Consider the following 26,981-nt stretch of genomic DNA (forward strand, 5'->3'; position numbering starts at 1 on the left):
ATTCCAGGAGAATCCATCCGGGAATTCCAGGAAAATCCACCTGGGAATTCCAGGAGAATCCATCCGGGATTTCCAGGAAAATCCACCCGGGAATTCCAGCAAAACCCACCGGGATATCCCAGCAAAATCCACCCGGGAATTCCAGGAAAATCCAGGAATTCCAGCAAAATCCACCAGGATATCCCAATAAAATCCACCCGGGAATTCCAGGAAAATCCAGGAATTCCAGCAAAATCCACCTGGGAATTCCAGCAAAATCAACCAGGATATCCCAGCAAAATCCACCTGGGAATTCCAGGAAAATCCAGAAATTCCAGGAAAATCCACCAGGATATCCCAGCAAAATCCACCCAGGAATTCCAGGAAAATCCAGGAATTCCAGCAAAATCCACCTGGGAATTCCAGCAAAATCCATCCAGGAATTCCAGGAAAATCCACCAGGATATCCCAATAAAATCCACCCAGGAATTCCAGGAAAATCCATCCAGGAATTCCAGCAAAATCCACTGGGATATCCCAGCAAAATCCACCCGGGAATTCCAGCAAAATCCATCCAGGAATTCCAGGAAAATCCATCCAGGAATTCCAGCAAAATCCACTGGGATATCCCAGCAAAATCCACCCGGGAATTCCAGCAAAATCCATCCAGGAATTCCAGGAAAATCCATCCAGGAATTCCAGCAAAATCCACTGGGATATCCCAATAAAATCCACCGGGGATATTCCAGCAAAATTCACCCAGGAATTCCAGGAAAATCCATCCAGGAATTCCAGCAAAATCCACTGGGATATTCCATTAAATCCACTCAGGATGTCCCAGAAAAATCCACCCAGGATATTCCATTAAACCCACCCAGGATATCCCAGCAAAATCCACCTGGGAATTCCAACAAAATCCACCCAGGATATCCCAGCAAAACACACCCAGGATATTCCAGCAAAATCCACCTGGGAATTCCAGCAAAATCCATCCAGGATATCCCAGCAAAACCAACCCAGGATATTCCATTAAATCCACCCAGAATATTCCAGCCAAATCCACCTGGGATATTGCATTAAATCCACCTGGGATATTCCAGCAAAACTCATCCAGGATGTTCCAGCAAATCCCATTCCCAGGAAGCTGGGAGAGCGTTATTCCCATTTTTCCAGCTCTGATTCAAGTGGGAAATCTGGCTGGAAAGGGATGGAGGGCCCTGCGTGCTGCTGCTGATTCCCAGTGGGAATATTGGACTTGGAAATGTTGAGACTTATTGGGAATATCAGGCTTGGAAATATTGAGAATTGTTTGGAATATTGGGTTTGGAAACACTGGGAATTATTGGGAATATTCCCACTGGGAATAATTATTGGGGAATATTTGGCTTGGAAAGTTCAGATTTTATCGTGTCATTAACTGGATTTTTGGGGTTGAAATCCAGTGGAAATTCAGGTTTTAACAAAGAAAACCCTTTCTTCTCCCTTGTCCACCTTTTCCCTTTTTCCCTCCTTTTCTCCTCCTTTTTCCCCTTCTTCCCTTTTTCCCTTTTCTCCCATTCTTCCCCCATTTCTTTCCCCCATTTCTTCCTCCATTTCTCCCCCCATTTCTTTTCTTCCCCTTTCCCCCCCTCTTTCCCCCCCCACTTTTCTCCCCCCTTTTTTCCACTTCCCCCATTTTCCTCTTCTTTCCCCCTGTTTTCATTTTCCCCCTTCTTTCCCCCATCTTTCCCCCTCTTTTCTCCTCCTTTTCTCCCTGTTTTCCTCTTCTTTCCCCCCTTTTTCTGTTTTCCCCCTTCTTTCCTTCACGCCTTTCCCCCTGTTTCTCCTACTTCCCCCCACCATTTCTTTCCCCCTTTCCCCCTTTCTTTTCCCCCTTTTCCCCCTTTCCTTTCCCCCTTTTCCCCCTTTCCTTTCCCCCTTCCCTTTCCCCCATTCCTTTTCCCCCCTTTCCTTTCCCCTTTCCCCCTTTCCTTTCCCCCTTTCCTTCCCCCCTTTTTCCCCCTTTCCCCTTTTCCTTTCCCCATTTCCTTTCCCTTTTCCCCCTTTCCTTTCCCCCTTTCCTTTCCCCCTTTTCTCCCTTTCCTTTCCCCTTTTCCTTTCCCCTTTCCCACTTTCCTTTCCCCTTTCCCCCTTTCCCTCTTTCCTTTCCCCTTTTCCTTTCCCCATTTCCTTTCCCCTTTCCCCCTTTCCTTTTCTCCCCTTTTCCTTTCCCCCTTTTCCCCCTTTCCTTTCCTTTTCCCCCTTCACTTCCCCCTTCCCTTTCCCCCTTTCCTTTCCCCCTTTTCCACCTTCCCCCCTTTCCCCCTTTCCTTTCCCATTTCCTTTCCTCTTTCCCCCTTCCTTTTCCCCCTTTTCCCCCTTTCCTTTCCTTTTCCCCCCCATTCCTTTCCCCCTTTCCTTTCCCCTTTGCCCCTTTCCCCCTTTCCTTTTCCCCCCTTTCCTTTCCCCTTTCCCCCTTTCCTTTCCCCCTTTTCTCCCTTTCCTTTCCTCATTTCCTTTCCCCTTTCCTTTCCCCTTTCCTTTCCTCTTTCCCCCTTTCTTTTCCCCCTTTTCCCCCTTTCCTTTCTCCCTTTCCTCTCCCCCTTTCCTTTTCCCCCCTTTCCTTTCCCCCTTTCCTTTCCCTCTTTCCTTTCCCCCTTTTCTCCCTTTCCCTCTTTCCTTTCCCCCTTTTCCCCCTTTCCCCCTTTCCTTTCCCCCTTTCCTTTCCCCATTTCCTTTCCCCCTTTCCTTTCCCTCTTTCCTTTCCCCCTTTTCTCCCTTTCCCTCTTTCCTTTCCCCCTTTTCCCCCTTTCCCCCTTTCCTTTCCCCCTTTCCTTTCTCCTTTCCCCCTTTTCCTTTCCCCCTTTCCTTTCCCCCTTTCCTTTCCCCCTTTCCTTTCCCCCTTTCCTTTCCCCCTTTCCTTTCCCCCTTTCCTTTCCCCCTTTCCTTTCCCCCTTTCCTTTCCCCATTTCCTTTCCCCTTTCCTTTCCCCATTTCCCTTCCCCCTTTCCTTTCCCCCTTTCCTTCCCCCTTTCCTTTCCCCCTTTCCTTTCCCCATTTCCTTTCCCCCTTTCCTTCCCCCTTTCCTTTCCCCTTTCCCCTTTCCTTTCCCATTCCCATCCCATTTTCCAGGGTGCTGCAGCTGATGAACCTCACCGACTCTCGCCTGGCCCAGGCGGGCAATGAGAAGCTGGAGCTGGCCATGCTCAGCTTCTTCGAGCAGTTCCGCAAGATCTACATCGGGGACCAGGTGCAGAAGTCTTCCAAGGTGGGCAAAATTCCCAAATCCCACCTTTCCCCAGGAAAAGCAGCCTTCATTCCTCCCCTTCTCCTCATTTTATCTGGAATTCACCCCCATTTTCTGTCATTTCTCATCACGTTTGCTCAAAATAAAGCCCATTTTTTGGGATTTCTCCTCATTGATCTGGAGTTAAATCCCATTTTCTGGGATTTCTTCTCATTTCACCTGCAAGTAAATCTCATTTCTGGGATTTCTCCTCATTTGACCTTGAGTTCAATCCCATTTTCTGGGATTTCTCCCAGAATTAAATCCCATTTTCTGGGATTCTTCCTGAAATTAAATCCCATTTCCTGGGATTTCTCCCAGAATTAAATCCCATTTTCTGGGATTTCTCCTGAAATTAAATCCCATTTTCTGGGATTCTTCCTGGAATTAAATCCCATTTTCTGGGATTCTTCCTGGAATTAAATCCCATTTTCTGGGATTTCTCCCAGAATTAAATCAAATTTTCCAGGATTTCTCCTGAAATTAAATCCCATTTTCTGGGATTTCTCCCAGAATTAAATCCCATTTTCTGGGATTCTTCCTGGAATTAAATCCCATTTCTGGGATTTCTTCTAATCTTACCTGGAATTAAATCCCATTTTCTGTTATTTCTCCTGAAATTAAATCCCATTTCTATGATTTCTCCTCATTTTACCTGGAATTAAATCCTTCTTTGTGTGATTTCCTCATTTATTCCCAAATTTTTACTTTCCAAACACTGAGCTGGGTTGGGAATATTGGGAATTAGAGACCTGGATTTGGTTTTTCCCAATTTTTTTTTATTCCTGGGATCACCTCAAACACTCCCCTGAGCTTCTCCCTGGTTTTAAAATGGGAATAAATCTGAATTCCCTTCATCCCCAGGGATTTGTAGCTGTGCTTTGGGATGTGAAATCCATTTTTCCAATTTTAAAAAACCGGGAATGTTGCTCTGGGATTGGCTTCTGTTCCTTCCTGGAGGAGAAATTGGATTGGGGTCAAATCCCTTCCCAGGGATTTGGGAACTGCTGAAAATTCCAGAGAAATCCACTCGGATCCTGGCTGTGTTTGGAGGTGGAGCACATTTCTATCCCATTTTTTTGGGGAATATTCCTGGGAAAACCCAAATCCTTCTTCCTTACTGTCAAGCCATGCTGCTAGGACAAAAAAAAATAAAATTAAAAATCAGGAAAAAAATCAGGATTATGATGGATTGGATCAACCCAACGGGAAAACCCCACAACATCCCCTTCTCCAGAGAGGGAAAAGCGGATTTTTTGGGGAGAATTCCCAGTTTTCCTGGCAGTTTGGAAGCCTTTTTTCCATGTTTTTTTTTTTTGGGGGGCAGCTGTACCGGAGGCTCTCGGAGGTGCTGGGGCTGAACGATGAGACCATGGTGCTGAGCGTGTTCATCGGGAAGATGTGAGTGTCCTGCAGGATTCCCAGGAATTCTGGGATTCCTCATCCTAAAAACCTGCGATTCCTGCTGCTCCAGGGAAGCCTTTAGGGAGCTCGGGGAGTTTAGGATGGAATTTCCCAAATGCCCCAAAAACGCCACAAAAATGCCACGAAAATTTCAGGTGCAACCAATCCCACAGAATTCCAGGTGTAACCTGGGATCCCACAGAATTCCAGGTGTAACCTGGGATCCCACAGAATTCCAGGTGCTGCCAATCCCACAGAATTCCAGGTGTAACCAGTCCCACAGAATTCCAGGTGCAACCAGTCCCACAGAATTCCAGGTGTAACCAATCCCACAAATTCCAGTTGTAGCCAATCCCACAGAATTCCAGGTGCAGCCAATCCCAAAGAATCCCAGGGGCCTGGAATCCCAGGGAATTCCACGTATAACCAATCCCAGAAATTCCAGTGTAACCAATCCCACAGAATTCCAGGTGCAGACAATCTCAGAAATTCCAGCTGTAACCAATCCCACAGAATTCCAAGGGCAGCCAGTCCCACAGAATTCCAGGTGTAACCTGGGATCCCAGAGAATTCCAGTTGTAGCCAATCCCAGAAATTCCAGTGCAGCCAATCCCACAGAATTCCACATGTAACCAATTCCAGGTGCAGCCAATCCCAAAGAATCCCAGGGGCCTGGAATCCCAGAGAATTCCAGGTGTAACCAAACCCACAGAATCCCAGATGTAACCAATCCCAGAAATTGCAGGTGTACCCTGGGATCCCACAGAATTCCAGGTGTAAGCTGGGATCCCACAGAATTCCAGCTGTAATCAGTCCCAGGAATTCCAGGTGCAGCCAATCCCAAAGAATTCCAAGGGCAGCCAGTCCCACAGAATTCCAGGTGTAACCTGGGATCCCAGAGAATTCCAGTTGTAGCCAATCCCAGAAATTCCAGCTGTAACCAATCCCACAGAATTCCTGGTGTAACCTGGGATCCCAGAGAATTCCAGCTGTAACCAATCCCACAGAATTCCTGGTGTAACCTGGGATCCCAGAGAATTCCAGCTGTAACCAATCCCACAGAATCCCAGATGTAACCAATCCCAGAAATTGCAAGTGTGTCCTGGGATCCCACAGAATTCCAGCAGTAATCAATCCCACAAATTCCAGCTGTAGCAAATCCCACAGAATTCCAGGTGTAAGCTGGGATCCCACAGAATTCCAGCTGTAGCCAATCCCACAGAATTCCAGCTGTAATCAGTCCCAGGAATTCCAGCTGTAGCCAATCCCACAGAATTCCAGCTGTAGCCAATCCCACAGAATTCCAGGTGTTGTCCCCTGGGATCCCACAGAATTCCAGGTGTTGTCCCCTGGGATCTGGGATATCCACAGGCCATTTTTCCCAGCCAAACATGAACCCGGTGATTTTACTCCCCATTTTACGCCCCGTGCTGTTGGGAGATGGGAAAACTGGGAAAATCAGCCACAACTCCCAGAAAAATCCTGGAAAAATCCCAGAAAATTCCCTCTGATCCTTGTTTTTCCTTCCCAGCATCACCAACCTGAAGTACTGGGGCCGCTGCGAGCCGATCACCTCCAAGACCCTGCAGCTGCTCAACGACCTCTCCATTGGATATCCTTTTGGGAAGGGCTCCCAAATCCTTGGGAAAAGTCATCCAGAAGTTCTGCTGGAATGGGAGCTGCCCCACATTCCTGGTTTTCCCTCAGATTTTTGGGAATGAGGGCAGAGGAGGGAGGGATGAGGCTCGGGGGATGTTGAATTTTGGTTATCGTGGCTCAGAATTCCTTTGGAGTTGAGCTTCCACAGGCAGATTGCAGTTCTGGTTTTCCAGGGATTCCACAAGTTCCTGGAATTCCACAAGCTCAGGAATTCCAGAGGTTTCAGAAATTCCACAAGTTCCAGAAGTTCCTGGGTTTTTTCCCCACACCAAGAATGGCACAGTTTGGTTTATCCTTGGAACAAACAGAAGAGAATTCCAAATGTATTGAGAACCAGACAGAATTCCCAACTTCCTGAATAATCCAGGCCTAATCCCATTTTTCCAGCCTGGCCCTGGAAGTGTTTTCCGGGAATTCCAGGAATTCCAGGCCCAGATTTTTTTCCCAGAGGTCACCAAGGCTCTCCCCAAGGCGAGATTTGCACAACTTGGATTATCTTTGGAACAAACATGAAATTCCCAACTTCTGAGTAATCCAGGCAATTCCCAATTTCCTGAGCCCAATCCTGTTCTTCCAGCCTGTCCCTGGAAGTGTTTTCCAGGAATTCCACAAATTCCAGGAATTCCACAAGTTCCAGGAATTCCACAACTTCCAGACCCTGAGTTTTTCCCCAGGGGTCACTGAGGCTCTCCCCAAGCCGAGATTTGCAAAATTTGGGTTATCCTTGGAAAAAAACATAAATTTCCCAACTTCCTGAGTAATCCAGGCCCAATCCCATTTTTCCAGCGTGTCCCTGGAAGTGTTTTCCAGGAATTCCAGAATTTCCAGGAATTCAGAAGTTCCAGACCCTGAGTTTTTCCCCAATGATCACCAAGGCTCTCCCCAAGGCGAGATTGGCACAATTTGGGTTATCCTTGGAAAAAACATAAAATTCCCAACTTCCTCAGTAATCCAGGCCCAATCCCATTTTTCCAGCCTGTCCCTGGAAGTGTTTTCCAGGAATTCCAGAATTTCCAGGAATTCCACAACATCCACACCCTGAGTTTTTCCCCAATGATCACCAAGGCTCTCCCCAAGGCGAGATTGGCACAATTTGCTTTATCCTTGGAACAAACCAAAAATTTCCCAACTTCCTGAGTAACCCAGGCCCAATCCCATTTTTCCAGCCTGTCCCTGGAAGGTTTTTCCAGGAATTCCAGGAATTCCAGGAGTTCTGCCTCTTCCTTGACCCCCTGCACATACAGCAGCGTGCGGAAGCTGGTGAAGCTCAGCGCCGTGCAGTTCATGCTCAACAATCACACGGTGAGCGCTCCCTCCCCTGCCTCATTCCCAGGAAAATTCCAGCCTGGATCCCCTTTGGAATTCCAAACATCCCTGGGTTTCTGTGGTGCTGGAGGAACCTCTGGAAAATGGGATTTTTTGGGGAAGTTTGAGGGGTTTTTTTGGGTTTTTTTTTTTTTTTGGTGGAATTCTTTGGTTTTTAGGGGCTGGGGTTTGGTGGTGCTTCCCATTCCCAAAGATTTCTGTTTTCCATGAAATCCAGGCTCATTCCTGGGAAATTCCCAGCCTGGGGTGGGGGGGGAAGATGGGATTGAAGGTCCCTTCCAAGCTAAAGCATTCCAGGATTCCATTCCATGATGTTCCCAACCCCAGCAGCACTTCCAGAGGGTTTGCACTCCTGGAGTTCATTGGTGATTTCCAGGATGTTTCCCAGGAATTCCTGGAATTAAGGGAGGTTTTCCAGGCATTTCCAGCAAGGTTTTCCAGGCATTTCCAGGATGTTTCCCAGGAATTCCTGGAGAGTTCCCAGGATGTTTTCCAGGCATTCCTGGAATTAAGGGAGGTTTTCCAAGCGATTCCTGGAATGTTTTCCTGGCATTCCTGGAGTTCAGGGATGTTTTTCCAGCATTCCTGGAGTTCAGGGATGATTTCCAGGCATTTTCAGGCATTCCTGGAGTTCAGGGATGTTTTTCCAGCATTCCTGGAGTTCAGGGATGATTTCCAGGCATTTTCAGGAATTCCTGGAGTTCAGGGATGTTTTTCCAGGCATTCCTGGAGTTCAGGGATGTTTTTCCAGCATTCCTGGAGTTCAGGGATGTTTTCCAGGCATTCCCAGGGCCTTCAGCCCCAGTTCCCAGCCTGGGATTACATTTTTCCATGGAAAATAACCAGGAATCAGCCTGAAGGATTCCCATCCCAGAGGCAGAGCCAGAATTCCTGGAATTCCCTTGGGAATTCAGCAGGAGGGAGAAAATTGGGGATTTACAGCTCCTACTGGCTCTGGGAATGCTGCAGGTTCCAGAATTCCAGAATTCCATCAATCCCAGTGGAATTTTGGGATTCTGGATGCTCAGGATCCATCTCAGGCCGGACCTTCCCAGCTTGGACAAACCCTTGAGATTCCACCAGGTTTCTCCATTTCCCATCGGATTTTCCCTGGAAAAAAACCCAACTTTTCCATGTGGGAATTTGTTCCTAGAGCTCTTCCCTCGTTGCCTCATCCCAATTTTCCTTTTCCAGAGCGAGCACTTTTCCTTCCTGGGAATCAACAACCAGTCCAACCTGACGGACATGCGCTGTCGGACCACGTTCTACACGGCCCTGGGACGGCTCCTCATGGTGGATTTAGGTATTTTTCCCGGGAATTCCAACAGAATTCCAGCTTTTGGCAACTGGATTGTGGGATTTATGGAGGTGGAGCTTCACCCAGGTAAAAGGGGTTGGGGTGGCAAAAGCCCAAATGGGAAAAGGAAAAACCAGGAATTGGGGTTGGATAATAATGGAGAATTATCCCGTAAAAATGGGGGGAAAAGTTTCCCATCCCACCAAAATGGGGGAAAAAAAATTTTTCCATCCCGAAATTGGGGATCAGCTTCGCCATCCCAATAAGATTTAGGATCAATTTGCCATCCCACCAAGATTTGGGGATAAATTTTCCGTGGATTTCCCCAGTTCTTCCATGTATTTCCAGGGCAGGATGAGGATCAGTTCAGGCAGTTCATGGGGGATTTTTCCATGGATTTTTCCATGATTTTTCCCTGTTTTCCAGGGGAGGATGAGGATCAGTTTGAGCAGCTCATGGGGGATTTTTCCATAGATTTTCCATGATTTCTCCATGTTTTTCCATGGATTTCCCATGTTTTCCCATGGATTTTTCCATGATTTTTCCATGGATTTCTCATGGATTTCCATGGATTTTTCCATGTTTTCCAGGGGAGGACGAGGATCAGTAGGAGCAGTTCATGGGGGATTTTCCCATGGATTTTTCCATGGATTTTTCCATGTTTTTCCCTGTTTTCCAGGGGAGGATGAGGATCAGTTTGAGCAGTTCATGGGGGATTTTTCCATGGATTTTCCCATGGATTTTCCCATGGATTTTCCCATGGATTTTTCCATGATTTTTCCATATTTTTCCCTGTTTTCCAGGGGAGGACGAGGATCAGTACGAGCAGTTCATGCTGCCCCTCACCGCTGCCTTCGAGACCGTGGCTCAGATGTTCAGCACCAACTCCTTCAACGAGCAGGAGGCCAAGGTCAGCCAGGGCCAGTTCCCATTTTCCTGCTTTTCCCGGGATCTTTTCCGTGGGATTTGGGGCTTTGGGCACGCAGGAGGAGCAGGGAGCTGTGCCCAGCTCTGGGAGAAAATCTGGAATGGTGGGAATTGGGGTGCCTGAATCCCTTGGGATTGGTCCAGAGGGAATTGGGGTCGGTTTAGTGGGAATTGGGGTGCCTGAGTCCCTTGGGATCAGTTTAGTGGGAATTGAGGGTTCCTGAATCCCTTGGGATCAGTTTAATGGGAATTGGGATCAGTTTAATGGGAACTGGGGGTGCCTGAATCCCTTGGGATCAGTTTAGTGGGAATTGGGATCGTGTGTGCTCTGGAATTGTGGCTGCCTAAATTTTACTCTTTTTTATTGTTCTACTTTATTCCATTCTCTCTTATATCTTTATTATATTTTTTCTATTTATTTTCTTTTATTTCACTTTGTTCTATTTCATTTTATTCCATTCCATTTTTTCATTTCATTTTATTTTATTCCCTTCTATTTCTTTTATTTGATTTCCGTTTGTACTATTTTTGTTTATTTTATTCCTTTCTGTTTATTTTATTTTATTTTATTTTATTTTATTTTATTTTATTTTATTTTATTTTATTTTATTTTATTTTATTTTATTTTATTTCATTCCGTCCCCCAGCGCACCCTGGTGGGGCTGGTGCGGGACCTGCGGGGCATCGCCTTTGCCTTCAACGCCAAGACCAGCTTCATGATGCTCTTCGAGTGGATGTATCCTGATCCTGATCCCAATCCCTGATCCCAAAGCCTGATCCTGATCCCAAACCTTGATCCCAAACCCTGCTCCTGATCCCAAACACTGCTCCTGATCCCAAAGCCTAATCCTGATCCCAAAGCCTGATCCTGCTCCTGATCCCAAACCCTGCTCCTGATCCCAAAGCCTGATCCCAAACCCTGATCCTGATCCCAATCCCGATCCTGATCCCAAAGCCTGGTCCTGATCCCAAAGCCTGATCCTGATCCCAAACCCTGATCCTGATCCCAATCCCGATCCTGATCCCCAATCCTGATTCTGATCCCAAATCCTGATCCTATCCCAAATCCCAATCCTGATCCTGATCCCATCCCAAATCCTGATCCCAAATCCTGATCCTGATCCCAAATCCTGATCCTGATCCCGTTCCTGATCCTGATCCCAAAGCCTAATCCTGATCCTGATCCCTGATCCTGATCCCAAACCTTGATCCCAAACCCTGCTCCTGATCCCAAAGCCTAATCCTGATCCTGATCCTGATCCTGATCCCAAACCCTGCTCCTGATCCCTGCTCCTGATCCCAAACCCTGATCCTGATCCCAAAGCCTGATCCTGATCCCAAACCCTGATCCCGATCCCAATCCCTGATCCTGATCCCAAACCTTGATCCTGATCCGTGGTCCTGATCCCAAAGCCTGATCCTGATCCCTGATCCCAAACCCTGATCCCGATCCCAGATCCTGATCAAGATCCCAAATCCTGATCCTGATCCCAATCCCGATTCCAATCCCAATCCCAAATCCGGATCCCATCCCAAATCCGGATCCCGATCCTGATCCAGATCCCAATCCTGATCCCATCCCAAATCCCGAATCCTGATCAAGATCCCAAATCCTGATTCCGATCCTGATCCCAGTCCTGATCCTGATCCCAATCCCGATCCTGATCCCCAATCCTGATTCTGATCCCAAATCCTGATCCTATCTCAAATCCCAATCCTGATCCTGATCCCATCCCAAATCATGATCAAAATCCTGATCCCAAATCCTGATCCCAAATCCTGATCCTGATCCCAGTCCTGATCCTGATCCCAAATCCAAATCCTGATCCCAAATCCTGATCCCAGTCCTGATCCCAACCCTGATCCCAAATCCTGATTCGGATCCCGATCCTGATCCTGATTCCAATCTTGATCCCATCGCAAATCCTGAATCCTGATCCCGATTCCAATCCCCATCCTGATCCTGATCCCAAGTCCTGATCCCGAATCCCAGGAGCCCTCTGGAAATCCCATTCCCTGGCAACTCCCGCTCCGCTCCTTTTCTCCACGATTCAAAACCCACCGATCACAACCCCAAAAAAAACCAACCCCAAACTTCATCCTCGCGCGACCCTGAGCCCCACCCGGCCTTGCTGCCCTCATGGGATGTTGCGTCCCCGTGGAATCTGTGGCCTGGAAAAGCGGGAATTCCTTAATTTCCCCGGCAGTTACCCCTCGTACATGCCCATCCTGCAGAGAGCCATCGAGCTCTGGTACCACGACCCCGCCTGCACCACGCCCGTCCTCAAACTCATGGCTGAGCTGGTCCACAACAGGTAGGAATTCCCAAAAACCTGGAATCCCATGGAATTCTGGGCCTTGGGAGGGCTCATTTCATCCCCCCCCTGTGTGGTTGTTGCCCCCAAAACCCTCATGATTTTTCCCAAATCCCCATTTTTTCCCCATATTCCCCCCATCAAATCCCCATTTTTTCCCCATTTTCCCCCCAAATTCTCATTTAGAACAGGTAGGAGATTCCCAAAAATCCAGAATTTCATGGAATTCTGAGCATTGGAAAGGGTTTATTTCATCCCCCCCCCCCCGTGTGGTTGTTGCCCCCAAACCCCTCATGATTTTCCCAAATCCCGAATTTCTCCCCAAATCCTCCCCATCAAATCCCCATTCCCCCCCCCCCCCGCCATTTTACCCCAAATTCCCATTTATAACAGGTAGGAATTCCCAAAAACCTGGAATTCCATGGAATTCTGAGCCTTGGGAGGGCTCATTTCATCCCTCCCTGTGTGGTTGTTGCCCCCAAACCCCTCATGATTTTCCCCAAATCCCCATTTTTTCCCCATTTCCCCCTCACCAAATCCCCATTTTTTCCCCATTTTCCCCCAAATCCCATTTTTTTCCTCCCAAAGCCCATTTATATCAGGTAGGAAATTCCCAAAAATCTGAAATCCTGGAATTCTGAGCCTTGGGAGGGGTTTAAAGCCGATTTCAGCTCCCTGGGTGTGGTTGTTGCCCCCCAAATCCCCATTTTTTCCCCAAATCCCTATTTCCCCCCTCCAATCCCATTTTTCCTCCTAATTGCCATTTATAACAGGCAGGAAATTCCCAAAAACTTGGGATTTCCTGGAACTCTGCACCTTAGAAGGGGTTTAGAGCCTGTTAAATACCTGGGGCACCCAACCTTTCCTTGGACACTTCCAGGGATCCAGGGACAGCCACGGCTCCTCTGGGAATTCCATCCCAGCCCCTCCCAGCCAGGAATTCCTTCCCAAAATCCCATCAAATCTCCCCTTTCCCAGTTTAAATCCGTTCCCTGTGTCCTGCCCCTCCATTGCTTTGTCCCAAAATCTGGGGACAGAGGATTTGTCCCTAATCCTGGAGCCCCTTTAGGCTCTGGAAGGGGCTCCAAGATTTCCTTGGATGCTTCCCCTTTCCCACTTTTCCTTGGACACTGCCAAGGATATTTGGGAATTCCATCCCAGCCCCTCCTCACCCTCCCAGCCAGGAATTCCTTCCCAAAATCCCATCAAATCTCCCCTTTTCCAATCCTGTGTCCTGTCCCTCCATCCCTTATCCCAAATCCCTCTCCAGCTCTCCCCTTTAGGCCTTGGAAGGAGCTCCAAGATCTCCTTGGATCCTCCCTTTTTCCCACCTTTCCTTGGACACTTCCAGGGATCCAGGGGCAGCCTTGGCTCCTCTGGAAATTCCATCCCAGCCCTTCCCACCCTCCCAGCCAGGAATTCCTTCCCAAAATCCCATCAAATCTCCCCTTTCCCAGTTTAAATCCATTCCCTGTGTCCTGTCCCTCCGTCCCTTGTCCCAAATCCTCTCCAGCTCTCCTGGAGCCCCTCCAGGCTCTGGAAGGTTCTCCAAGATCTCCTTGGATCCTCCCTTTTTCCCACCTTTCCTTGGACACTTCCATGGATCCAGGGGCAGCCTTGGCTCCTCTGGGAATTCCATCCCAGCCCCTCCTCACCCTCCCAGCCAGGAATTCCTTCCCAAAATCCCATCAAATCTCCCCTTTTCCAATCCTGTGTCCTGTCCCTCCATCCCTTATCCCAAATCCCTCTGCAGCTCTCCTGGAGCCCCTCCAGACTCTGGAAGGTGCTCCAAGGTTTCCTTGGATCCTCCCTTTTTCCCACCTTTCCTTGGACACTCCCAGGGATCCACAGCATTTCTGGGAATTCCATCCCAGCCAGGAATTCCTTCCCAAAATCCCATCCCAATCTCCCCTTTATCCAATCCTGTGTCCATCCCTTATCCCAAATCCCTCTGCAGCTCTCCTGGAGCCCCTTCAGGCTCTGGAATGTGCTGGAAGCTCTCCCTGGAATTTCCCTTCTCCAGGGGAACATTCCCAGCTCCCTGCAGGCCTGGAGCAGCTCCCTGGCTCTGAGCATTCCCGGTTTTTCCTGCAGATCCCAACGGCTGCAGTTCGACGTCTCCTCTCCCAACGGGATCCTGCTTTTCCGGGAGACCAGCAAGATGATCACGACCTACGGTGAGGGATCCTGCAGCTGCCTGGGGTGCATCCATGGAAATAATTCCCAGATAAATCCTGGATTCGTAATGGGTTCATCCTGGAAACATCCTGGAGAAATCATGGATGCATCCTGGAGAAATCATGGATGCATCCATGGAAATATCATGGATGCATCCATGGATTCATCCTGGAAACATCCTAGGTTCATCCTGGAAATATCCTGGGTTCATCCTGGAGAAATCCTGGAAACATCCTGGAGAAATCATGGATGCATCCATGGAAATATCCTGGATTCATCCTGGATTAATCCATGGATAAATCCTGGAAACATCCTAGGTCCATCCTGGAAAAATCCTGGATTCATCCTGGAGAAATCCTGGAAAAATCCTGGGTTCATCCTGGAAACATCCTGGAAAAATCATGGATGCATCCATGGAAGTATCCTGGATTCATCCTGGATTAATCCATGGATAAATCCTGGAAAAATCATGGATTCATCCATGGAAACATCCTGGATTCATCCATGGATAAATCCTGGATTCATCCTGGAAGCATCCTGGAAAAATCATGGATTCATCTGGGAATCATCCTAGGTTCATCCTGGAAAAATCATGGATTCATCCATGTATTCATCTGGGAAACATCCTGGAAAAATCATGGATTCATCCATGGAAACCTCCTGGATTCATACATGGATAAATTCTGGTTTCATCCTGGAAAAATCCTGGATTAATCCATGGATAAATCCTTGATTCATACTGGGTTCATCCATGGATAAATCCTGGAAACATCCTGGATGATGGAATGGTTTGGGTTGGAAAGGAACCATTTAAATATTTCCCAGATTTCAGGTTGGAAAGGATTTGAAATCCCATCCCAGTTCCCAGATTTTGGCTTGGAATGGAATTTAAATCCCATGTAGCTTGGATGGAATGGGTTGGAATGGATTTTCAACCCCAGGGCGGGATGGGAGTGGTGATCCCGAGCCGGAATTCCCACAGGGAATCACATCCTGACAAGGTGCCCAAGGACCAGGTGTAAATACTGAAGATGAAGGGAATGGAATGGATTTGGAATCCCATCCCCATTCCCAAATTTTGAGGTGGAATGGAATTTAAACCCCATCCCAATTACCCAGTTCCGGGTTGGAGTGGATTTGAAACCCCATCCAGCTTGGAATTCAATGGATCTTGAATATCTTGGGTTGGAATGGCTTTGGAACCCCGGGGCGGGATGGGAGTGGTGATCCCGAGCCGGAATTCCTGCAGGGAATCGCATCCTGGCGAGGTGCCCAAGGACCAGGTGTAGGCGCTGAAGCTGAAGGGAATGGAATGGCTTGGGTTGGAATGGATTTGAAATCCCATCCCAGTTCCCAGATTTTGGGTTGGAATGGATTTGGAACCCCATCCAGTTTGGAATTTATGGGATCGTGTAATAGTTTGAGTTGGAATGGATTTGAAATCCCATCCCAATTCCCAAATTTTGACTTGGAATGGAATTTAAACCCCATCCCAATTACCCAGTTCCGGGTTGGAGTGGATTTGAAACCCCATCCAGCTTGGAATTCAATGGATCATTGAATATCTTGGGTTGGAATGGCTTTGGAACCCCGGGGCGGGATGGGAGTGGTGATCCCGAGCCGGAATTCCTGCAGGGAATCGCATCCTGGCGAGGTGCCCAAGGACCAGGTGTAGGCGCTGAAGCTGAAGGGAATGGAATGGCTTGGGTTGGAATGGATTTGAAATCCCATCCCAGTTCCCAGATTTTGGGTTGGAATGGATTTGGAACCCCATCCAGTTTGGAATTTATGGGATCGTGTAATAGTTTGAGTTGGAATGGATTTGAAATCCCATCCCAATTCCCAAATTTTGACTTGGAATGGAATTTAAACCCCATCCCAATTACCCAGTTCCGGGTTGGAGTGGATTTGAAACCCCATCCAGCTTGGAATTCAATGGATCATTGAATATCTTGGGTTGGAATGGCTTTGGAACCCCGGGGCGGGATGGGAGTGGTGATCCCGAGCCGGAATTCCCGCAGGGAATCGCATCCTGACGCTGGGCGAGGTGCCCAAGGACCAGGTGTACGCGCTGAAGCTGAAGGGAATCTCCATCTGCTTCTCCATGCTGAAGGCGGCGCTCAGCGGCAGCTACGTCAACTTCGGCGTCTTCCGGCTCTACGGGGACGACGCGCTGGACAACGCCCTGCAGACCTTCATCAAACTGCTGCTCTCCATCCCGCACAGCGACCTCCTGGTGAGACGATCCTGGGAATTCCAGCTCCGTCCTGGGAATTCCAGAGACAGCCCCGGGAATTCCAGTTCTGTCCCCGGGAATTCCAGCTCCATCCCCGGGAATTCCAGTTCCATCCTGGGAATTCCAGAGACAGCCCCGGGAATTCCAGCTCCGTCCTGGGAATTCCAGTTCGGTCCTGGGAATTCCAGTTCCATCCCCGGGAATTCCAGTTCCATCCTGGGAATTCCAGAGACAGCCCCGGGAATTCCAGTTCCATCCTGGGAATTCCAGTTCCGTCCCCAGGAATTCCAGTTCCATCCTGGGAATTCCAGTTCCGTCCTGGGAATTCCAGTTCCATCCCTGGGAATTCCAGTTCCATCCTGGCAATTCCAGAGACAGCCCCGGGAATTCCAGTTCCGTCCCCAGGAATTCCAGAGACAGCCCCGGGAATTCCAGTTCCGTCCTGAGAATTCCAGCTCCATCCCCAGGAATTCCAGCTCCGTCCCCGGGAATTTGGTTTGGGTTGAAAAGGAGCCACATAAATAATTCCCAAATTCTGGGTGGGAATGGGTTTGAAATCCCATCCCAATTCCCAGATTTTCCCTGGGAAAAATAAAAAGTGGGGAAAGTGATTGGATAGAGCAGTGTTGGGAACGTGGAATAGAATGGGAGAGAGAGGGAAAAGGGGAAATGTTGGAATGGGAGAGAGGAGGAAAATGGGAAATGTTGGAATGGGAGAGAGAAGGAAAATGGGAAATGTTGGAATGGGAGAGAGAAGGAAAATGGGAAATGGTGGAATGGAAGAGAGAAGGAAAATGGGAAATCTCTTGGAATACAGATTTTCTGGGAGACAGAATCCTTGCTCAGTTCTTCCCAGGAGATCCACCAGCACATTCCAGCTGTTTCACGACAGGCTGGATTTAGGAATTTGATGCTTCCAGGAAAACCAAGCAGATTTTTCCTGCTTTTCCTGCAGGATTATCCCAAGCTCAGCCAATCCTACTATTCCCTGCTGGAAGTGCTCACCCAGGACCACATGAACTTCATTGCCAGCCTGGAGCCCCACGTCATCATGTACATCCTGTCCTCCATCTCCGAGGGCCTCACCGCACTGGGTAACTCCTGCTGCTCCCCCCCTGCTTTTCCTGGGATTTGGGGTGGAGTTTTCCTGGGATTTGTCAAGGAGTCAGGGTTAAAAACCCCGTTTTCCCTGTGGGCTTTGGAATTTGAAGCTGGGATTTGGTGAATTCGGAGCGGTGGTTCCTTCACTGATCTCGCCAAGAATTTACAGTTCTGGGAATTGGTGGAATTTTGGGATGGTTGGGGTTGGAAAGGATTTTAGTCCCAATCCAAGGGACGCCTTCCACAATCCCAGATTACCCCAACCTGGCCTTAGACACTTCCCCTTTAATTTCGTCCAAAACCCCATTTTTTCCCCATTTCCCCCCCAAATCCTCTTTTTTCCATCTAAATCCCCATTTTCCCCCGTTTTTTTTCCCCATTTCCCCCCCTTTTCCCTCCCATTTTTCCCCTTTTTTTCCCCCCATTTTTCCCCATTTTCCCTTCACAAACCCCCTTTTTTTTCCCCCAAACCCCCATTTCCCCCCCAAAACTTGTGGGTTTTTCCCCCCAAACCCTCTTTTTTTCCATCCAAATCCCCATTTTCCCCCATTTTTACCCATTTTCCCTTCCCACACCCCATATTTTCCCCCAATTTTTACCCCATTTTTTCCCATTTCCCTCCTCTTTTTCCCCCATCTTCCCCCCTATTTTCCCCCATTTTCCCTTCCCAAACCCCACTTTTTTTCCCCCAAACCCCCATTTTTCCCTATATTCCCCCCAGAAATCCCATTTCCCCCCCCCCCATTTTTTCCCCATTTTCCCTTCCCAAACCCCCATTTTTCCCCATTTTTCCCTATATTCCCCCGGAAATCCCATTTTTTTTCCCCCCAAACCCCATTTTCCCCCCCCATTTTTTTCCCCATTTTCCCTTCCCAAACCCCCATTTCCCCCCCTCCAAACTCTTGGTTTTTTCCCCCAAAACCCCCATTTTTTCCCAATTTTTCCCCATATTCCCCCCGAAACCCCCATTTTTTTCCCCGAAACCCCCCAATTTTTTCCCCCCAAACTCTCATTTATTCCCCCCTGTCCCCTCAGACACCATGGTGTGCACGGGCTGCTGCTCCTGCCTGGACCACATCGTCACCTACCTGTTCAAGCAGCTCTCGCGCAGCACCAAGAAGAGATCGACGCCCCTGGCCCAGGAGAGCGATCGCTTCCTGCACATCATGCAGCAGCACCCCGAGATGATCCAGCAGGTCAGCCCCAGCACACCTGGGGGGGGTAAAAAATATAAAAAATACACCTGGGGGGGTAAAAAATACACCTGGGGGCTCCAAAATGCACCTGGGATCTACAAAATGTACCTGGGGGCTTCAAAATACACCTGGGGGGACCAAAATACACCTGGGGGCTTCAAAATACACCTGGGGTCTACAAAATGCACCAGGGGGCTTCAAAATACACCTGGGGTCTACAAAATGTACCTGGGGGCTTCAAAATACATCTGGGGGGGTAAAAATACATCTGGGGTCTACAAAATGTACCTGGGGGCTTCAAAATGTACCTGGGGGGCTCCAAAATACACCTGAGGGGACCAAATACACCTGGGGGCTCCAAAATACACCTGGGGGGGCCAAAATACACCTGGGGTCTACAAAATGTACCTAGGGGCTTCAAAATGCACCTGGGGGCTTCAAAATACACCTGGGGGCTTCAAAATGCACCTGGGGGCTCCAAAATACACCTAGGGTCTTCAAAATGTACCTGAGGGCTCCAAAATATACCTGGGGGCTTCAAAATACACCTGGGGGCTTCAAAATGTACCTGGGGTCTACAAAATGTACCTGGGGGCTCTGAAAAACATCTGAGGAGGCCAAAAGATAACCTGGGGACACCAAAAAACAACTGAGGAGGTCAAAATTCACCTGGGGGCTCTGAAAAACACCTGGAGAGCCCAAAAAACAACGGAAGAGCCCCAAAATGCATCAGAATTCATTGGCTGCCAGTGCTCAAAGCTCCAGAACCTTGGGTCTCCGGAGATTCCCAAATCCCGGAGCGAGGAGGGAGCTGGGGTGGGATTTGGGATGGAATGGGATCCATGGTATTGGGATCCATGGGAGTGGGATGGGATCCATGAGCTCCATGGGATCCATGGTGTTGGGATGGGATCCATGTAATGGGATCCATGGGAGTGGATGGAATCCATGGAATGGGATCCATGAGATCCATGGTATCCATGGGAGTGGAATGGGATCCATGAGATACATGGAACCCATGGTATTGGGATGGGATCCATGTAATGGGATCCATGGGAGTGGGATGGGATCCATGGGGTGGGATCCATGAGATCCATGTTATTAGGATGGGATCCATGAGATCGATCCATGGGATCCATGGGATGGGATCCATGAGATCCATGGGATCCATGGTATTGGGATGGGATCCATGAGATCCATGAGATCCATGTTATTAGGATGGGATCCATGAGATCGATCCATGAGATCCATGGGATGAGATCCACAGGATTGGGATGGGATCCATGGGATGGGATCCATGAGATCCATGGGATCCACGGGAGTGGGATGGGATCCATGGGATGGGATCCATGAGATCCATGGGATCCACGGGAGTGGGATGGGATTCATGAGATTGATCCATGGGATCCATGGGAAGGGATGGGATTCGGGATCCATGAGATCCATGGGATGGGATCCATGGGATTGGGATGGGATGAGATCCATGGGATCAGGATGGGTTGGGATCCATGGGATCCGTGGGACTGGGACAGGATCCATGGGATGGGATGGAGGGGCTGCCTTTAACCCTTGGCTCCCCGTGCCAGATGCTCTCGACGGTGCTGAACATCATCATCTTCGAGGACTGCCGGAACCAGTGGTCCATGTCCCGGCCCCTGCTCGGCCTCATCCTGCTCAACGAGAAGGTGAGGGATCCATCCCCGCTGGAAAAGGCTTGAGGGACGCTGGGATTTGTGGGGTGCCCGTCGAGGGGAGGAAGGGATGAATCTGACTCCATGTTCTTGGAAGGCCAATTTATGAATAGAATAGAATAGAATAGAATAGAATATTTATGATATAAAATATATTATATAAAATATATTATATAAAATATATCATATAAATATATCATATAATCATATCATATAATTATATAAATATATAATATAAATATAGGTAAATATAATAGTATAATATAAATATATAGTATGTATAAAATATATATTTTAATAAATTTATATTAAAGATGTAGAGTATAATATATAATATTAATATAAATAAATATAAATATATATAATATAAATGTGACTATAATTTATATTATATTATATTATATTATATTATATTATATTATATTATATTATATTATATTATATTATATTATATTATATTATATTATATTATATTATATTATATTATATTATATTATATTATATTATATTATATTATATTATGCTACACTAATGAATGCAGAATGGATACCGACAGAAGGCTAAAAGACAATAATGAAAAACTCGTGACTCCTTACAGAGTCCCGAACACAGCCTGTGATTGGTCATGAAGTCAAAACAATTCACATGAATCCAATTAAACAATCTCCAACCACATTCCAAAGCAGCAAAACTCAGGAGAAGCAAATCAGAGCATTATTGTTTTCATTGTTCTCTGAGGCTTCTCAGCTTCCCAGGAGCAAAGTCCTGGGCAAAGAGATTTTTCAGAAAATAAGATGGTGTCAGATGAAGGAGGAGAGCATTCCCAAAAAAGTCTTGGAATGACCCCATGGCCAGGATGGTCCTTGGGATGATCCCGTGGCCAGGAAAGCTCCTTGGGATGATCCCATGGCCAGGATGGTCCTTGGGATGATCCCATGGCCAGGAAAGCTCCTTGGGATGATCCCATGGCCAGGATGGTCCTTGGGATGATCCCATGGCCAGGAAAGCTCCTTGGGATGATCCCGTGGCCAGGATGGTCCTTGGGATGATCCCGTAGCCAGGATGGTCCTTGGGATGATCCCGTGGCCAGGATGATCCTTGGGATGATCCCGTGGCCAGGAAAGCTCCTTGGAGCTGATCAATCCACCTCCACCCCTCATACTTTGGGATGTTCCCTCCTTATCCCCGGCACCCCGAGGGGGCTGTGCCCGATCCCAAATCCCAGATCCCATGGGAATTAACCCCTGGCTGTCCTGGCTCCGCAGTACTTCTCGGACCTGCGGAACAGCATCGTGAACAGCCAGCCCCCGGAGAAGCAGCAGGCCATGCACCTGTGCTTCGAGAACCTCATGGAGGGCATCGAGCGCAACCTGCTCACCAAGAACCGCGACAGGTCGGGAATGGCAACGGGAATGGGAACGGGAATGGGAACGGGAACAGGAATGGTAATGGGAACGGGAACGGGAATGGGAACGGGAATGGGAACGGCGTTCCATGGGATGGGCCGGGGCAGGGCTTGGGCCTGGAGGGAGCCCGAATACCCACAGGTATTTCCCACCATGCCAGGGGATCCAACCTGGCCTGGGACACTTCCAGGGATGGAGAAACCACAGATTTTCTTCTGGGAATTCCTTCCCAATATCCCGTTTCAGTTTGAAACTTCCCATGGAAAGATTCTTTCACGGGTTTGTGGTTGGAATTGTGGAATGATTTGGGTTGGGAGGGATCCTAAATATCCACAGGCATTTCCCACCACACCTCCCACCATGCAAGGGGGATCCAACTTGGCCTGGGACACTTCCAGGAATCCAGGGACAGCCACAGATTTTCCTCTGGGAATTCTGTCCTCACCCTCACAGGGGGGAATTCCTTCCCAGTATTCCCATTTCAGTTTGAAACTCCTCATGGGATTCCTTCATGGGTTTGTGGTTGGATCCTAAGTATCCACAGGTATTTCCTACCACACCTTCCATGGGACCAAGGGTGCTGCAGGCTGGCTTTGGACGCTTCCAGGAATGGAGAAACCACAGATTTTCCTCTGGGAATTCCTTCCCAATATCCCCATTCCAGTTTGAAACTTCCCATGGGATTCCTTCATGGGTTCATGGCTGGAATGGTTTTGGGTGGGAGGGGATCCTAAATATCCATGGGTATTTCCCACTGTCCCAGGGGGATCCAACCTGGCCTGGGACACTTCCAGGGATCCAGGGACAGCCAGAGATTTTCCTCTGGGAATTCCTTCCCAATATCCCATCCCAGTTTGAAACTTCCCATGGGATTCCTTCATGGGTTCATGGTTGGAATGGTTTGGGTTGGGAGGGACCTTAAATCCCATCCAGTGCCGTGGGCAGGGACACCTCCCATGGGACCAGGGGTGCTCCAGGCTGGCTTTGGGCACTTCCAGGGGTGGAGAAACCACAGATTTTCCTCTGGGAATTCCATCCCAGGCAGGAATTCCTTCCCGAGATCCCCGTTCCAGTGGGATAAAATCCCTTCAGGGGAAGTGGTGGATCCCCATCCTCGGTGTGGAGACACCCCCGGGCTCAGCACGGAGTCCTGGGGGAGCTGCTCAGAGATGGACACTTCATGGGATGGGGAATGGTGGAATGAATGGTGGAATCATGGAGTGGTGGAATGAATGGTGGAATCATGGAATGGTGGAATGAATGGTGGAATCATGGAATGGTGGAATGTGATGGAATGGTGGAATCATGGAGTAATGGAATGGTGGAATGATAAATTCTGGAGTGATGGAATCATGGAACCATGGAATGCTGGAATCACAGAATGGTGGAATGATGGAATGGTGGAGTCATGGAGTGATGGAATGTGATGGAATGCTGGAATCGTGGAATGATGGAATAGTGGAATGCTGGAGTGATGGAATCATGGAATGATGGAGCGATGGAATGCTGGAATCATGGAACCGTGGACTGGTGGAATGATGGAATGCTGGAATGATGGAATGGTGGAATGATAGAATGCTGGAGTAATGGAATCATGGAATGGTGGAGCCATGAAATCATGGAATGAGGGAATGCTGGAATCATGGAGCCATGAATGGTAGAATCGTGGAATGGTGAAATGATGGAATAATGGAATCATGGAATGGTGGAATGATGGAATAATGGAATGATGGAATGGTGGAATCATGGAATCATGGAATGCTGGAATGGTGGAATCCTGGAATCATGGAATGTGATGGAATGATGGAATAATGGAATGATGGAATGCTGGAATGGTGGAATCAAGGAACCATGGAATGGTGGAATGTGATGGAATGCTGGAATCATGGAATGATGGAATAATGGAATGATGGAATGGTGGAATCCTGGAATCATGGAATGCTGGAATGGTGGAATCCTGGAATCATGGAACCATGGAATGGTGGAATGTGATGGAATGCTGGAATCATGGAATGATGGCGTAGTGGAATGCTGGAATCATGGAATAGTAGAATGCTGGAATCATGAAGTGTGATGGGATGCTGGAGTCATGGAATGCTGGAATGCTGGCATGCTGGAACCTGCTCTCCCCTGTCCCCCAGGTTCACCCAGAACCTGTCGGCGTTCCGGAGGGAGGTCAACGACTCCATGAAGAACTCGAGCTACGGCGTCAACAGCAACGACATGATGAGCTGACAGCTGCAGGGCCCAGCCCGGCCCAGGAACGACCCCAGGGCCTCCCCACCCGCAGGGAGGAGGGAGCAGCAGGTGGAGCTCACCTGGGCAGGTGTTTTCCCGTGGGAAGGGCAGAATCCAGGTGCAGGAATTCCAAGGTGTCTGTGTCTCTCTTTTTCCTTCCCTGGCCGGAATGTGGAACCGGCGGCGCTCCGCTGCGAAAAGCCTGCCTTGTATAAAAACTAAAAAAAAACAAAACAAACAAAAAAAAAAAAAACCAAAAAAAACAAAAACACAAAAAAAAAAACATGTACATTTTTTCATAACATTTTGGAGCAAGGTTTATATTGAGTTTCAGAAAAACGAGATTAAAAAAAAAAAAAAAAACACGACAAAAAAAACTGCAAAAAAAAATCACAAAAAAAAAAAACACACAAAAAAAAAATCGAAATGATGATTAAAAAAAATGACAAAATGATAAAAAAAAAAAAAAAAAACACAAAAAAACAAAAAAACAAAGTGTGATTGAAATTTTTACAGAGTCCTGGTGCACCCAGTGCTGGTGTGAGGGTTGTGAATGCGAGTGAGGAAAGCGTGGCCTGAAGCTTTAGTGGGCGAGGGGGTGGCTGTGTGAAAGTGCAGAGATCTATTTAGTGAGACAAGCTGTAGAGAGAGAGAGAAGCAAAAACTCAAACAACACAAAAAAATAATTAAAAAAACCAACAAAAAAAAAAAGATTAAAAATAATAATAATAATAAAAAAAAACCACCACAAAAAAAAAAAAAAAAAAGGCATTGTAAAATTCCAAATGTATATTTTTTCTTATTAAGCCCCCCTCAAAAATCACAATTTCCCGGTCCCGTCTCGCCCTCGTTCTTGGGAACTCGAAGCCATGACGTGACCCCTCCGTTCGTGCTTGCTCGTGGGTGTCCCTCCTGTCCCCTCTGTAGCAGTAGCCCCTCCCAGGGCCCTCTTTTCCCCTTTTTCCATCCCTTTTTTCCCATTTTTCCGGGCTGGAGCGGGGGCTGGCGGCAGCGCGGGGCCTCCCGGGGGGGTTCCCAATGGGGGAGCCCCGAGCACCCCCTGGCAGCAGCGAGGCCCCTTCTCCTGCAGAGCCCCCCTGAGGATGTTGGGGATGGGGATGGACCCCAAAGGCCGGGATCCAGGGGAGGGAGCCCCTTTGCCGTGTACCCCACTATTGTTGCTGCTAGTCGTGTGCATCCTCTTGCTCAGCTCTCCCAGAAACACTCGGGGCCTTTGAGGGCTTCACTTTCTCCTCCCAGACACTCTATTATAATTTTTTTTTTCTCTTTTTTTTTTTTTTAATTTTAGTTTTGTTTTGGTTATTTTTTTTTTGTTGTTGTCAATTTTAATTTTATTTGGTTGGGTTTTTGTTCGTTCCCTTGCCCCCCTGGTGTGTGTTGGGTCCTTTCCCGCGTGAGCAGATGCTGGTTGATGTCGGGGTGTTTGCTGCAAACAGTGTAAGCATTGTGACTGCAAATAAACTCAATGGTTTCTACTGAGCCGCGCACGAGTGGCTGAGACCCCGAGGGACCCCGAGAGGGACCCCACAGGGACCCCTGAGGGACCCCCCATTGACCCCGAGAGTGACCCTGAGGGACCCCACAGTGATCCCAGAGTGACCCTGAGGGACCTGGAGTGACCCCACAGTGACCCCAAAGGGACCCCACAGTGATCCCAGAGTGACCCCTGAGGGACCTGGAGTGACCCCACAGGGACCCCCCATTGACCCCGAGAGTGACCCTGAGGGACCCCACAGTGATCCCATAGTGACCCTGAGGGACCCAGAGTGACCCCAAAGGGACCCCACAGTGACCCCTGAGGGACCCAGAGTGACCCCACAGTGATCCCAGAGTGACCCCTGAGGGACCCCACAGTGATCCCAGAGTGACCCTGAGGGACCCAGAGTGACCCCACAGTGACCCCAAAGGGACCCCACAGTGACCCCTGAGGGACCTGGAGGGACCCCTGAGGGACCCCACAGTGATCCCCAGAGTGACCCCTGAGGGACCCCAGTGTAACCCCACAAGGACCCCTGAGGGACCCCAAGAGTGGCCTGAGCCCCCAGGGACCCTGGAGGGACCCCAGAGTGACCCCACAGGGACCCCACAGGGACCCCAAGATTGGCCTGAGCCCCCTGAGGGACCCAGAGTGACCCCAAGAGTGACCTCACAGGGACACCAGAGGGACCCCAAAGTAACCCTGAGAGGGAGCCCCGAGGGACCCCACAGTGACCATGAGTGACCCCAAGAGTGGCTGAGCCCCCTGAGGGACCCTGAGTGACCCCCATGGTGACCCCACAGGGACCCCTGAGGGACCCCGAGAGGGGCCTGAGCCCCAAGGGACCCCACAGTGACCCTGAGGGACCCCACAGGGACCCCAAGAGTGACCCTGAGAGTGGCCTGAGCCCGAGGGACTCCTGAGGGACCCAGAGCCCCAAGAATCACCCGAGAGTCACCCCAAAATCCTGAGAGTGTCCCCAAAACACTGAGTCCCCCCCAGAGTCCTGAGAGTGACCCCAGAACCCAGAGATTCACCCCAGAACTCTCAGCTCCTTCTCAGAACCCCAAGATCCCCCCAGTCCTTTCCCTCAGGGTGATTTTCCCAATCAAACCCCAAAATCCCCCAAATCCCACTGAATTCGGGGGGAGACCCTTGGACCCCGAGCCGAACCCCAAAACCCACCTGGAATGACCCCAAATCCTGGAAGTTTGAGCCCATTTTAGGGAAAAACCTGAAAGGGGATGGGGACCCCAAGATGGGAT

The 26,981-nt window shown here is 48.8% G+C and overlaps 1 protein-coding gene across 2 annotated transcripts in view; it reads left to right on the top strand.

The window, feature by feature from the left end:
- The window catches only part of XPO7 (exportin 7), a 57,102-nt gene extending 31,384 nt beyond the window's left edge, over nt 1-25,718 (top strand). For both annotated transcript variants that reach the window (XM_066567463.1, XM_066567464.1), the window contains exons 14-28: nt 3,091-3,226; nt 4,572-4,645; nt 6,180-6,260; nt 7,546-7,609; nt 8,828-8,936; nt 9,734-9,840; nt 10,505-10,593; nt 12,065-12,172; nt 14,267-14,349; nt 16,372-16,586; nt 17,542-17,680; nt 18,723-18,883; nt 20,470-20,568; nt 21,840-21,967; nt 24,122-25,718. In XM_066567463.1, the coding sequence (XP_066423560.1) occupies nt 3,091-3,226; nt 4,572-4,645; nt 6,180-6,260; nt 7,546-7,609; nt 8,828-8,936; nt 9,734-9,840; nt 10,505-10,593; nt 12,065-12,172; nt 14,267-14,349; nt 16,372-16,586; nt 17,542-17,680; nt 18,723-18,883; nt 20,470-20,568; nt 21,840-21,967; nt 24,122-24,215 (1,687 nt within the window). In that variant the 3' untranslated portion in view covers nt 24,216-25,718. The remainder of the gene's footprint in view (nt 1-3,090; nt 3,227-4,571; nt 4,646-6,179; nt 6,261-7,545; nt 7,610-8,827; nt 8,937-9,733; nt 9,841-10,504; nt 10,594-12,064; nt 12,173-14,266; nt 14,350-16,371; nt 16,587-17,541; nt 17,681-18,722; nt 18,884-20,469; nt 20,569-21,839; nt 21,968-24,121) is intronic.
- The last annotated feature ends 1,263 nt before the right edge of the window (nt 25,719-26,981 follow it).

This window comes from Molothrus aeneus, chromosome 29 (genome assembly GCF_037042795.1).
Source record: "Molothrus aeneus isolate 106 chromosome 29, BPBGC_Maene_1.0, whole genome shotgun sequence".
Taxonomy (NCBI): Eukaryota; Metazoa; Chordata; class Aves; order Passeriformes; family Icteridae; genus Molothrus; species Molothrus aeneus.